Genomic DNA, 14,316 nt, shown 5'->3' with positions numbered 1-14,316 from the left:
TGGGATCCATACCACTAAGTTAGCAGGGCCTCTACCTCCCCATTGGGCCTCAGTTATTGGCACATGGGTCACCTGGTCTGGGCAGAAGCCCTGCCAAAAAGTACAATGGGCCCCAATCAGGCCCAGACTGGCAATCTGTGTGCCATAGACAGTCAGTATTTAGTGGGCTGGGGGGACTGTTTGGGCCTCTTTGTACCTGAAATGCCAGGGCCTATTTTGATTCTCATTCCAGACCTGGCCCCAATATATAAAAATGCCCACATTTATGCATGGCCAACCCCTTATCTGCCCCAGCCATGCCCCATTACACCCCATCCCTACCTATGAACCACCAAAACCCCACCCATGATCCACAAGTCCCATCCACTTCACAACCTTTGTATCCCTCTAAGGCAGATAAGTTCCCCACCCCCACCCCATTCCATGTGTAGCCTCCTGCCTTGTAAAGCCTCTCTATCTAACTGTGCAGGTTCACTTTCTGTGTCAGTGATAGTTCCAGGCTGGACTCGGGCTAAAAGCTTTCCCCTGTTCCCCTTTATTCACAACATTTAATGCAGATAAAGAAGGTAGTGAATTACCTTGGTGCCTATGCAAGCTTTGCCTTTCTTGTACTCTTTCTGTCCATGTTTTTTATCCAGCTTGTTCCACAAGGCTTTGGCTTTCCAGCTTGTGACTTTAGACTTTAGCTTGGTGTAGAAGTGCCGGTGGTCCTGAGGGTCTAGTTCCAACTGGCGCGTGAGAATATTGAAGGCTTGCAGGGTTCCTTTACAAGTTGTGGCCTGAATGAAGTTCTCAAACAGTTGACCAGCTTGGCCATGCTTGTCATAGTCATTTTCTCCCATGTTGCCTGAGAAGATCCAGGAGCTAATCTTAGACACTAACTACCTGGGTTTGCAGGTCATTCGCTTTTCATTTCTATGTGATGGCTGGAAAGAAAGAGAGAGAGATTATGAAGTTGCATCTCCAAGTGTTTGCTCCTAGCCCCAAACCTTGCTTATATACCACCAACCTTCCTTCAAGGCCAGAAAATGAAACTTCAGATGTTCAAGTCAACTTCTCTCTCCCTAACATCCATCAAATTTTGTATATTACCCAATACCCATATGTTTATCATCAATGAATCAATTCATCTAACCTGTCCAGAACCTGCACTTTTACTTGGGACCTTCAAACATGTAGATACAGGCCTTCAAACATCAAGGCTTGAGTTGCTGTCTTAACTAAAGAGTACTTTAAGAAGTTTGGGTTGCTCCATGCTCCAACCCAACTTCCTAAAGTGCTTTTTGGTGAGTTAAGACAGCAGCAACAACATCCATTGCTCTTCCTGACTGTGGTCTACATGTATGAACATCTAGATACCTTCAAACATCTAGGCCACAGTCAGAAACAGTTGATGTTGAGTTGCTTCTCACCAAAGGGCACTTTACTAAGCTGGAAAATGTAAAGAACAACCCAAATTCCTATAGCGCTCTTCAGTGAGTGGGTAAGGAATTACAGGCCATTAAAGTTGGGGTATTGGGTATTGGGGATGACATACCCGATGGGATTTTAAAGACATTTCAAAATTAACATGGTGCCATTCCTTTAACAGGTACGTGGGGGAGAGTCTATTGTTTCTCTTAGTTACTGTGGACTCAAAGCATTTATTCTCATTATAATTGCATTTAAATATATGAGCGGGAGCTGCCATACTTATACATGCTGTACAGGTAATCGCAACATATTTTATAAACAAACACTAGGGGTGCTGTTGCTTTGCATTCTATAGAGAATGGCTTTCCTCGTATAAACCATTTGGCCCCCACCACTCATGAATAAAATAAATACAGATACAAATATACAGAGAAGGAATCAACTGTGCCCATAAAACTACTACTGGAACGCTAACAAAAAACAGTTTTTAAGGGGATTTTGTACTCCTTTAGTGCTCTGGTTCTTCTGTCTGGGGTTTATAGTAATTACGTTTACAAATAATGTTAAAAATACTGAAACTGTTTAAATGAATGTATATGAGAACACAGTATTTTGGGGGGGGGGGGGTTACGTTTCTCCCTTTAATTGAGTTGCACTGGATAGTGGGATGAAAAGCAGAAGCTTCTCTGCACCTGCTCTGGCTCTGCCTGACCCCGTGTGATTTGGGGAAGCCTCTCTGTTTTTAGAGCTGTTCCTGGTAACTTTGTGTTCATCCAAAAAGGAACAAAAATAACCTCTTTCTGCTTCCTCCCAGCACTTCTGCTCCAAACCACAGACCCTCCTATGGACAACAGAGACGGCTCCCACCCCGTTCGGCTTCCCTGCCCTGTTATTTGCTGGGGACCTGCATTTTTGGGTGATTACAGTAGCAGCCGTCCTTAGGGAGACCCCACAATCTGCGGCTTTTGTCCCGTGTAAACACTTTCCATTTCTCTCTGCTTTTCCTCTCGTTCCTATAATCACAACGATACATTTCGCTGAGAATCCGAAACATTGTATCAGACATTTCCTTCCACATTTTTGGAAAAGGAAAGTGAAGTTATGCTACGGTTTCTGTATTTATTTTAGATTGTAAGCCCTGTCAGCCATTCTCATTTGTCTGTATGCTTGTAATGAACCCTTTTGTACAGCGCTACAGAATATGTTGGCACTTTATAAATAAACTCAATCATAATAATCATTATAATAGTTATATCCTGATTAACTAAATCATTTAGAACCCCAATGTTTCCTTAGAAATGTTAAACTTTCTTATTCTTGTCCCTCCTGCTAATTATTCCTTGAAAACCTGCTTGGTATGTAAAGAAGACCAATTGCATAATTGCTAATATTACTTTCATCTACCACAAGGTAAAAGCTGATGAAAAGAAACGTCGTCGATGAAACGCTTCTGGGCCGCTCTCACTTTCCTTCCCATGTGTCAAACGGAGCCAAGTTGTTTCCATCAAAATGAACTGAATAACACAAGTGAATCCGACCATTAAAGGCAATTAAATAAACAGATTCAGGATTAAGGCAAAAGCTCTTATTAAAGGAATTCTAAACTCCGAGATGAACCATCACAAGCACAGGGCCCACACCCAGGACTGGAACCCCAGCGCCAGCAGCTCAGACAAGAATAATACAGAATATTGCTCATGGCAGCTGCGTTATGTCTCTCTCTCTCTGCATCTGGGAGACTTTTAACCTTTTAATCAGGAAATCAGTAGCTGGTACTTAAACTCATCTACATTTAAGTGCAATGGGACAGCAAGTGATTTGTATCTTGGAGCTGTAAAGGGAAAGTAAACCCTGGCACCAACCAATCCTTATTTCTGTAGGGAAATGAGAAAGAGCAGACAGTAACCCTTCCAACACTTTCCTCTTGTCTCTATATATTAGGTACCTATCTAGTGTTACCAATCCCTATTTCTGTAGGGAAATGAGAGAGAGCAGACAGTAACCCTTCCAACACTTTCCTCTTGTCTCTATATATTAGGTACCTATCTAGTGCTACCAATCCCTATTTCTGTAGGGAAATGAGAGAGAGCAGACAGTAACCCTTCCAACACTTTCCTCTTGTCTCTATATATTATGTACCTATCTAGTGCTACCAATCCCTATTTCTGTAGGGAAATGAGAGAGAGCAGACAGTAACCCTTCCAACACTTTCCTCTTGTCTCTATATATTAGGTACCCATCTACCAATCCCTATTTCTGTAGGGAAATGAGAGAGAGCAGACAGTAACCCTACCAACACTTTCCTCTTGTCTCTATATATTAGGTACCTATCTAGTGCTACCAATCCCTATTTCTGTAGGGAAATGAGAGAGAGTAGACAGTAACCCTTCCAACACTTTCCTCTTGTCTCTATATATTAGGTACCTATCTAGTGTTACCAATCCCTATTTCTGTAGGGAAATGAGAGAGAGCAGACAGTAACCCTTCCAACACTTTCCTCTTGTCTCTATATATTAGGTACCTATCTAGTGCTACCAATCCCTATTTCTGTAGGGAAATGAGAGAGAGCAGGTAGTAACCCTTCCAACACTTTCCTCTTGTCTCCAATCCCTATTTTTGTAGAGGAAAGTAGAACACGTGATGGTTCATCAAATAATAGTAATAATGTACCCCAGTGTTGGACTGGGATCCCAGGGGCCCACCAGAAAACTTTAGCCTGAGGGCCCACTTTTCAAACTATTATACCTCCTCTCCTCACTCAACCTCTTTATTCTCATAGTCTCTTTTCTCTACTTACTATACTCTATTATTCCTTTATTAAGCCTCTTTGTTCCCATAAAGTAATATGGAATGACCATGAAATAGGCCAAATGGTTACAAGCAAGAGGCCCACTGACACCTGGGCCCACCGGGAGTTTTCCTGGTATCCCGGTGGGCCAGTCCGACCCGTTGCATGGCTGTTTAGAAATCAGAGCAGTCTGCACCATGCAACAGTGCTGATTACTATTCAACCAAACAGAATATCATATTATCTGGGGACACTATTAAAGGGCTGCACTCATGCTGATTGGTTGCTTTACCTCCCTATGTACTGGGCTGGGGGCAGATCTATTAACTATATTTACAGTGTTACTGGTGAGTTTGTACCTACGACTGAGCTGCCTCTGCTAAAAGCTCTAGTAAATGCAGACGCAAAGCCCCGTTTTAATACAGCGAATGAGCAAATAGACAATAAGATCTGTATCGGCAGCCGAGGGTTAGTCTATTGTTATGTACACGCGTGATTTGATGTGTATAGGTCCATGAAGGGACCCTCAGGACATAAAATAAAGGGCGTTTAAGCGCAACAGAACCCCCTCATACAGTTCTGCTTATTATATTTGTATCAAAGCACAGGGATGCTGTACAACTACAGCCCCAGTGTTTTAGCCTTTTCTTGGAATTTAATGTTTGTCTAGGGGTTTTGCTTCACCTTCCAATGCCAATGTTATTAATTCCCTGGCACATCACAATCCAATACACAGAGCTGACGGGCAGCAGATACAGTGGGTCGGAGCCAGTGAATCTCCCTGTGCAGCAGAAACTCAGCCCTGATACAAAGCAGGAGGCGTCAGACTGAATACGAATAATCCCACAACCTGCAGGGAACATTCTGTGCTCAAGGTAAGGGCCCCCTTATAGGAACACGCCAGCCGACTCCTAATTCCACTTATCACATTTTGGCTGGAACCACCTCTTACTCCCCTGCTCTTTTTTATGTTGAGTCATATACTATTTCTCCTAATATTGTTCTACATCGAGGTCATGTCCTCACAGCACTCCCATATCCCTTTATCTTTATTATTATGCCCCAAGTATATCAGCACGGCACAATAGCTCCCCCTCAGGTGCCCCTAGCTGGTAACTTAGGGGACTGTTCCTGCTGAATTGTGCTTAGTACAGGGAATACCTATGCTGCCATAGTTTTATGGGATCTCTCTGTACAGACTATGAGCAAACTTAGGGACTGTTCCTGCTGAATTGTGCTTAGTACAGGGAATACCTATGCTGCCATAGTTTTATGGGATCTCTCTGTACAGACTATGAGCAAACTTAGGGGACTGTTCCTGCTGAATTGTGCTTAGTACAGGGAATACCTATGCTGCCATAGTTTTATGGGATCTCTCTGTACAGACTATGAGCAAATTTAGGGACTGTTCCTGCTGAATTGTGCTTAGTACAGGGAATACCTATGCTGCCATAGTTTATAGGATCTCTCTGTACAGACTATGAGCAAATTTAGGGGGCTGTTCCTGCTGAATTGTGCTTAGTACAGGGAATACCTATGCTGCCATAGTTTTATGGGCTCTCTCTGTACAGACTATGAGCAAACTTAGGGACTGTTCCTGCTGAATTGTTCTTAGTACAGGGAATACCTATGCTGCCATAGTTTTATGGGATCTCTCTGTACAGACTATGAGTAAACTTAGGGACTGTTCCTGCTGAATTGTGCTTAGTACAGGGAATACCTATGCTGTCATAGTTTTATGGGATCTCTCTGTACAGACTATGAGCAAACTTAGGGACTGTTCCTGCTGAATTGTGCTTAGTACAGGGAATACCTATTCTGCCATAGTTTTATGGGATCTCTCTGTACAGACTATGAGCAAACTTAGGGACTGTTCCTGCTGAATTGTGCTTAGTACAGGGAATACCTATACTGCCATCGTTTTATGGGATCTCTCTGTACAGACTATGAGCAAACTTAGGGACTGTTCCTGCTGAATTGTGCTTAGTACAGGGAAATACCTATGCTTTGAATAATAAAATCAATAGCCCTTTGCAGGCCAAGCCTTGGTTATCAGCATTTTAGCCCTCCCCATTACTAAAAGGTAGGGATGCACCGAATTCACTATTTTGGATTCGGCGGAATACTCCTTCCAAATCCAAATCCTTCGCGAATACCGAACCGAAACCGAATCCTAATTTGCATATGCAAATTAGGGGTGAGAAGGGTAAAACTTTTTTTACTTTCTTGTTTTGTCACAAAAAGTCCCCGCACATTAGGATTCGGATTCGGTTCAGCTGGGCAGAAGGATTCTGCCGAATCCGAATCCTGGCTGAATCCCGAACCGAATCCTGGATTCGGTGCATCCCTACAAAAAGGGAACATAACTCTTGGAACTGGGTGTCTCCCTCCTGACCTGTAACTAGGGTTGCCACCTGGCCGGTAAAAATGATGGTTGATCCCAATGTTATGAATAGTGAAAAAAGATAAATATATAGGAAGGCCAGTATTTTTTTCCGGAAAAGGTGGCAACCCTAGCTGTAACACTGTATCTCTATAGTCTGACTACTGCTGCCTGTAAGGGTAGTTAAAGGCAAAGTAATGTGGGTTTGGCCCCGGGTGGACTTAGACCTAACACTCCCTGTTTATCATGTGTTAATATTACTCAGTGTCCCGTCTATTATGGTGTAAACAATAAAGGCTGTGTGACTTATAGAAACAGGAGGATCGATGACTATAAGGAAATAGACTTTAATTGTATGAGATAACATGAATAAATAACGCTTTTTAAAATTGAAATTAAACATGTTTTCCCTAATGCTAACGAGATTGGTGTTTTCTCAATGTAAGTTCCTACAGGTTATAGGTTACTCTGTACAGGGAACCAAGTAGGGACATGTGGGATCTGCTATACCAGTTCCTATGGGATCTCTCATAAATTCTCACCCAGTGGATTTCGGCTGAAAAAAAACCTGTCACCTGTAGCTAAGGCTGAAACAAGACACACGTCCATCAAGGTGACTTCAATTAGGGGGACTGTAAATTCAGAGACACAAGGCTGCTGACTGTAGCAAGTAACACAGCAGCCCCCTGCCATACCACCAATAAAAATAGCAGATATTTTGCTGACCTTTTACTTGCCCTTTAACGTTGACTCCCTGTGCTTTATGGCTATATATTCAAATTTGGTGTCAATTTGATGGCAGCTGCCATACAGTCTAATGGAGGGGGAGGGATATGTTGGCATCTATGTGCAATAAGGAAAAAATCTGATTATTATTGCTCCTTGCACTTGCAAGATAAGAGGGTCATGTGCTTTAAATGATACCCTAACCCTGTACTGAGTAACAATACGGCAGCTCCTACCCCTACACTTTAAAGGGATACTGTCATGGGAAAATCACTTAATAGTGTTGCTGCACTGAAATCTGTATCTCAAAAGAGCAAACAGATTTTATTATATTTAATTTTGAAATCTGACATGGGGCTGGACATATTGTAAGTTTCCAAGCTGCCCCAGTCATGTGACTTGTGCTCTGATAAGCTTCAGTCACTCTTTACTGCTGTACTGCAAGTTGGAGTGATATCACCCCCTCCCTTCCCCCCAGCAGCCAAACAACAGAACAATGGGAAGGTAACCAGATAGCAGCTCCCTAACACAAGATAACAGCTGCCTGGTAGATCTAAGAACAACACTCAATAGTAAAATCCAGGTCCCACTGAGACACATTCAGTTACATTAAGTAGGAAAAACAACAGCCTGCCAGAAAGCAGTTCCATCCTAAAGTGCTGGCTCTTTCTGAAAGCACATGACCAGGCAAAATGACCTAAGATGCACCTACACACCAATATTATAACTAAATACACTTGCTGGTTCAGGAATGACATTTTATATTGTAGAGTGAATTATTTGCAGTGTAAACAGTGTCATTTAGAAATAAAAACGTATCACAATGTAACACAACCAAACACAAAGGATTTCCTCGTAGCTCCACTCCCCCCAGTGCTGGATCCTCAGTCCAATTACCAACCAGCAGGTTCCAAAATAACGACCATTTTTGTTTTTTTAAAACAAAATAATTTCTCATCAAGGAAGTATTTTGGCTCAGCACCTTATTAAAAACAGACTATTTTTTTCTCTCTCTGCCTCAGAAAATTGTACTTTTCCAGGAAACTGCCCAGACTAATAGAATTTGCCCATTTATGGATCTCACGAGGATGTGCGGCCCAATCGGGCACCTAGACGGTTGCAGCTATCAGACACCGTTGGAATGCGAGACATCTGAAGCATGAGACTTTTTTGGACAAGTGCAACTCTGCCCCCCTCCCCATCCCAGTCATTAAAGCTCCTAAACATAGTAAGGGGGGGACAGAAGGCTGAGTGCTCTGACCTCTTGATGTAACTTTGCTCCATCACAATTCTGACTGAGGTTTGGGTCAATGACTGGAGGAGCGGCTGTACTTGATACATACAGTGTCTCTTGTAATTAAAGGCAAATTGTACCAATCAAATGATACACTGGATTAGACAGTGATAATAGTCTGGTATATTCAGTATTCACATCACAAATGATTTATTCTTATCCTGTGATACGAAGCAGCAGCCACACTGTTTTATATTGAAGGAACACAAAAGAGCTATTTCTTATACAGATAGCTAGAATCTCAACTGCCATAAAGCAGGACAGGACTGCTGCTTACAGTGGGGATCAGATAGGATCTGTGCAGCCACTGGGACAGAATGTTCTGTTATACAGATAGCTAGAATCTCAGCTGCCATAAAGCAGGACAGGACTGCTGCTTACAATGGGGATCAGATAGGATCTGTGCAGCCACTGGGACAGAATGGTCTGTTATACAGATAGCTAGAATCTCAGCTGCCATAAAGCAGGACAGGACTGCTGCTTACAATGGGGATCAGATAGGATCTGTGCAGCCACTGGGACAGAATGGTCTGTTATACAGATAGCTAGAATCTCAGCTGCCATAAAGCAAGACAGGACTGCTGCTTACAATGGGGATCAGATAGGATCTGAGCAGCCACTGGGACAGAATGTTCTGTTATACAGATAGCTAGAATCTCAGCTGCCATAAAGCAGGACAGGACTGCTGCTTACAATGGGGATCAGATAGGATCTGTGCAGCCACTGGGACAGAATGTTCTGTTATACAGATAGCTAGAATCTCAGCTGCCATAAAGCAGGACAGGACTGCTGCTTACAATGGGGATCAGATAGGATCTGTGCAGCCACTGGGACACAATGTTCTGTTATACAGATAGCTAGAATCTCAGCTGCCATAAAGCAGGACAGGACTGCTGCTTACAATGGGGATCAGATGGGATCTGTGCAGCCACTGGGACAGTGAAGAGTATCAGAGGGTTCTGTAAAATCACATTATCTCAGTGCGGTGCTGTTGGAGGGATTTGTTGTGGGTTCAGTCTCTGGACAATGTCCTCGGGAATCCTGAGAATATTCACACAGAAGAGATTTATCTTGGCAAAAACTTTCCCTTTAAAATGTTTCCAAACTATTAAGTAGAGCTAAATATTCTCACACTCGTGAGGAGCAAAGAGGCCACGGTCTTCACTGAAACTACAATTCCCAGGATCCTCCCCTAACTGCCAGAGAATTTAAATGCTCTCCCATGGGAGGTTGTTACAGGTGAAGCAGTATTTGTGTAACTGCCTCCTGCCCAGCCCTTACAGATCCTTCATATAGGTTATGGGGGTTCTGGACAGCACAGGCAGAAGTTTCACCCAATGCACTTGATCCCACCTGTCAGAGCATTTGTGGGAAGAGGAGAAGCAGATTGTCCTTCCCAGGTAATCCCCTTTCCTAGAGAAACTAACAGCAATTAGGGAACAAGATGGGATTCATTATCTTATTATCTCTCTGATCCCAGGACGGGGGTGGGGAAGTGTAAATCCGACACCTGCACAAATTCAGGGGAACGCAAGGCTCCATTGCCCCAAATAAAAGCGAATTTTAATGAGTTTTGGATTTAGCAAAATTATTGTTTATAGTTTTTGGCCAAGTGAAGGGAACACTCCATTCAGCTTCTCGTACAACATGTGCATGTCATTAGTGTTTGGCCTCATTTATTTATGACGCCAGAAAGGCAGGATAAAGGGCAAGCTGATGTAGGTACTGATTTATGTTACTTAAAGGAGTTGTTCACCTTCAAATGAACTTTCAGTACGATGTAGAGAGAGATATTCGGAGACAATTTGCAATTGGTTTTCATTTTTTATTATTTGTGGTTTTTGAGTTATTTAGCTTTTTATTCAGCAGCTCTCCAGTTTGCAATGTCAGCCATCTTGTTGCTAGGGTTCAAATTCCCCTAGCAACCATGCACTGATTTGAATAAGAGACTGGAATATGAATAGGAGAGGCCTGAATAGAAAGATGAATAATAAAAAGTAGCAAAAACAATATATTTGCAGCCTTACAGAGCAGTTGGTTTTTAGATGGGGTCAGTGACCCATTGCCATTTTGGAGTCAGGAAGGAATTTATTTCCCCCTCTGAGGCAGATTGGAGAGGCTTCAGATGGGGTTTTTTGCCTTCCTGTGGATCAACTGGCAGTTAGGCAGGTTAAAAAAAAAGTTAAAAGGCTGAACTTGATGGACGTGTGTCTTTTTTTCAACCTAACTTTCTATGTTACTATGTTAACCCCATTTAAAAGCTGAAAAGAGCCAGAAGAAGAATAAGGCACACAATTAAAAAAACTGTAAAAAAACTGTAAAAAAACATAAAGACCAATAGAAAAGTTGCCAAGAGTTAGTCATTCTATAACATACTAAACCACTCCTTAAATGTCACTTTAGAGATAGTGACATCATTGACGTAAAATATTTGTGGCCACTTCCCACAAACAGTTAAATTCCAACGGCACCGCCCATTTGCAAATAAGACGTCATAAAACCAAAGCTCAGAATAAAATGTATAATTAGGTTTTTTCTATAACTTCCAGAGATGCATTCTGGGACTGTCTGCAAGGGGGTGATCTCTCTGCTTTGCCACTGAAACTGCCATCTGGTTACCATGGTGACCGACTATAACCCTAAAATGAACAATAGTCCCACCCCCAGGGAAGACATCAATATTTTTTCCATTTTTAATCTTTCTGGCAAAATCCGAATATAGTAACTTGCTAAAAATAAAATCTGCATTCCCAACTGGCGCCGTGACCTCCTTTCTGCGCTGAGATTTTTTAAAGAAAATTAGGTCAACCGAGTGCCCCGTATATTATCTTTTTTGACAGGCTGGATGCGGATCAGAACATTTCCACAAACTTTAAAGATGAATAAATGAATTAAAGAGATAAAGACGGACCTCCCCCAGTCCATGTGCTTCTATTGGGGCGCAAGGCTGCCAAACTCATCTCCAAAAATTTTTAGAAATTGGAAAAAAATTCTAAAGAGATGGGGAACTGCCATTTATCAGTCCTAGAGGTCCATTTCCACTACTCCAGTGGCCAATGGGGCTGCCTTTATAGCAGTGCAGCTGACACTTGGGGATTTTGGTTTGTTTGCCTCCCAAAAAAAAGACCCCCACTACCCACAGTGCTAACACTGTTCCTGGAGAAAGTTTGGCACTGAGCTGGCAGTTGGTATATGGCATTTAAGCTGGATAATTAGTGTTTAATATCACTGCTCCTGGTGAAAGTTTGGCACTGAGCTGGCAGTTGGGACACGGCATTTAAGCTTGATAACTTAGTGTTTAATATCACTGCTCCTGGAGAAAGTTTGGCACTGAGCTGGCAGTTGGGACACAGCATTTAAGCTTGATAACTTAGTGTTTAATATCACTGCTCCTGGTGAAAGTTCGGCACTGAGCTGGCAGTTGGGACACGGCATTTAAGCTTGATAACTTAGTGTTTCATATCACTGCTCCTGGTGAAAGTTTGGCACTGAGCTGGCAGTTGGGACACAGCATTTAAGCTTGATAACTTAGTGTTTAATATTACTGCTCCTGGAGAAAGTTTGGCACTGAGCTGGCAGTTAGGAAACAGCATTTAAATTAAGATTGATAATTAGTGTTTAATATCACTGCTCCTGGAGAAAGTTCGGCACTGAGCTGGCAGTTGGGAAACAGCATTTAAGATTGATAATTAGTGTTTAATATCACTGCTCCTGGAGAAAGTTCAGCACTGAGCTGGCAGTTGGGACGCAGAATTTAAGTTTGATAACTAAGTGTTTAATATAGCTGCTCCTGGAGAAAGTTTGGCACTGAGCTGGCAGTTGGGAAATGGCATTTAATATTGATAACTTAGTGTTTGATATCACTGCTTCTGGAGAACGTTCAGCACTGAGCTGGCAGTTGGGACAATGCATTTAAGCTTGATAACTTAATGTTTAATATTATTGCTCCTGGAGAAAGTTCAGCACTGAGCTGGCAGTTGGGACGCAGAATTTAATATTGATAACTTAGTGTTTAATATCACACACAGGTTTTTGGAACCATGGGGCAGACTGGGGGCTTTGCTTAAAATCTCGAATATTCGTATTGTATAAACAGGATGAAAACACTGTGTATTGTGTTAGATTAAGGCTAAGAAGGCAATAATCTCTTGGGGTAAGGACTTTATCTCAGTCCAAGAAAACCATAACATTCATTTATTAAGAAAGACTTCATTGTTTGTGTCCCTGGCATTAGGGCCGCAGATTTGCTGTTCTCTCAGAGGCTTTTTCCTCTGAAATGAGGCGCTTTCAAATTCTGGGTTATATATATATATATATATATATATAGTATAGCCAGTGGAAGAGCGAATGAATGAAGTGCATCTGGCGCAGACACAAAGGAATCCTCCCTATCAGTAATCTCCTGCCATTCCTTTCCTTACTTACACGGGCTCTGTCCCTTTCTCTGGTTCTCTTGAAGCAATGTAACAGAAGTCAGTTCTCCTCCAGGCCTGGATTCTACTACATCGCTTCTGGAGTTAGAACCAGCAGTGCAGAGAACAGCCCAACAGATACATATCTGGATATATATCTGGAATTACTTAGAATTAATTTTTCTTTCAATTTTAGGCTGAGTTCCCCTTTAAAGCTCTTGCGTAGCTGGGTGGTACACACCGTACTGTACAATATTCCCACCGCAGAACTTATTTGATACAGTCCATAAAATTTTATATTCAGAAACTCAAAACACGTGGGAACGTCTATCCGGGGCAATTCTTTCTGCGCCCTCCCCACCCTTGTCTTTGGATCCATTTGTTTGCCGACTCCCTTGGTCACAATGTTCCGCGATTTTAGTGTTTGAAGTGCTAAAATGTTCCAGATTTCGGTTTCCAGCATCGTTCCATGAGGAATCTCACTCCTCTCATAAACAGCATCTTAAAACAAGAAGGGAAGTTCCAAACCTGTTTGTTATAGGGGCATTTTAAATACAAATATACAGAGAAGGAATGTTCTGGGCACACAATAAGCTATACCCTCATACTGTACTGTCTAAGGGAATCAATATGGCACCTCCTCCCATATGTATAAATACAAATATACAGAGAAGGAATGTTCTGGGCACACAATAAGCTATACCCTCATACTGTACTGTCTAAGGGAATCAATATGGCACCTCCCTCCTCCCATATGTATAAATACAAATATACAGAGAAGGAATGTTCTGGGCACACAATAAGCTATACCCTCATACTGTACTGTCTAAGGGAATCAATATGGCACCTCCTCCTCCCATATGTATAAATACAAATATACAGAGAAGGAATGTTCTGGGCACACAATAAGCTATACCCTCATACTGTACTGTCTAAGGTAATCAATATGGCACCTCCTCCCATATGTATAAATACAAATATACAGAGAAGGAATGTTCTGGGCACACAATAAGCTATACCCTCATACTGTACTGTCTAAGGGAAACAATATGGCACCTCCTCCTCCCATATGTATAAATACAAATACACAGAGAAGGAATGTTCTGGGCACACAATAAGCCATACCCTCATACTGTACTGTCTAAGGGAATCAATATGGCACCTCCTCCTCCCATATGTATAAATACAAATACACAGAGAAGGAATGTTCTGGGCACACAATAAGCTATACCCTCATACTGTACTGTCTAAGGGAATCAATATGGCACCTCCTCCTCCCATATGTATAAATACAAATATA

The 14,316-nt window shown here is 42.2% G+C and overlaps 1 protein-coding gene across 11 annotated transcripts in view; it reads right to left on the bottom strand.

The window, feature by feature from the left end:
• Nucleotides 1-14,316, bottom strand: part of LOC108713737 (F-actin-monooxygenase mical2) — a 118,337-nt gene that overhangs the window by 88,589 nt on the left and 15,432 nt on the right. For all 11 annotated transcript variants that reach the window (XM_041589726.1, XM_041589729.1, XM_041589725.1 and 8 more), the window contains exon 2: nt 579-926. In XM_041589726.1, coding sequence (XP_041445660.1) covers nt 579-842 — 264 coding nt within the window. In that variant the 5' untranslated portion in view covers nt 843-926. The remainder of the gene's footprint in view (nt 1-578; nt 927-14,316) is intronic.

The sequence above is a fragment of the Xenopus laevis genome, chromosome 4L (genome assembly GCF_017654675.1).
Source record: "Xenopus laevis strain J_2021 chromosome 4L, Xenopus_laevis_v10.1, whole genome shotgun sequence".
In the NCBI taxonomy this organism is placed as follows: domain Eukaryota; kingdom Metazoa; phylum Chordata; class Amphibia; order Anura; family Pipidae; genus Xenopus; species Xenopus laevis.
This window is presented reverse-complemented; position numbering and strand designations above follow the sequence as displayed.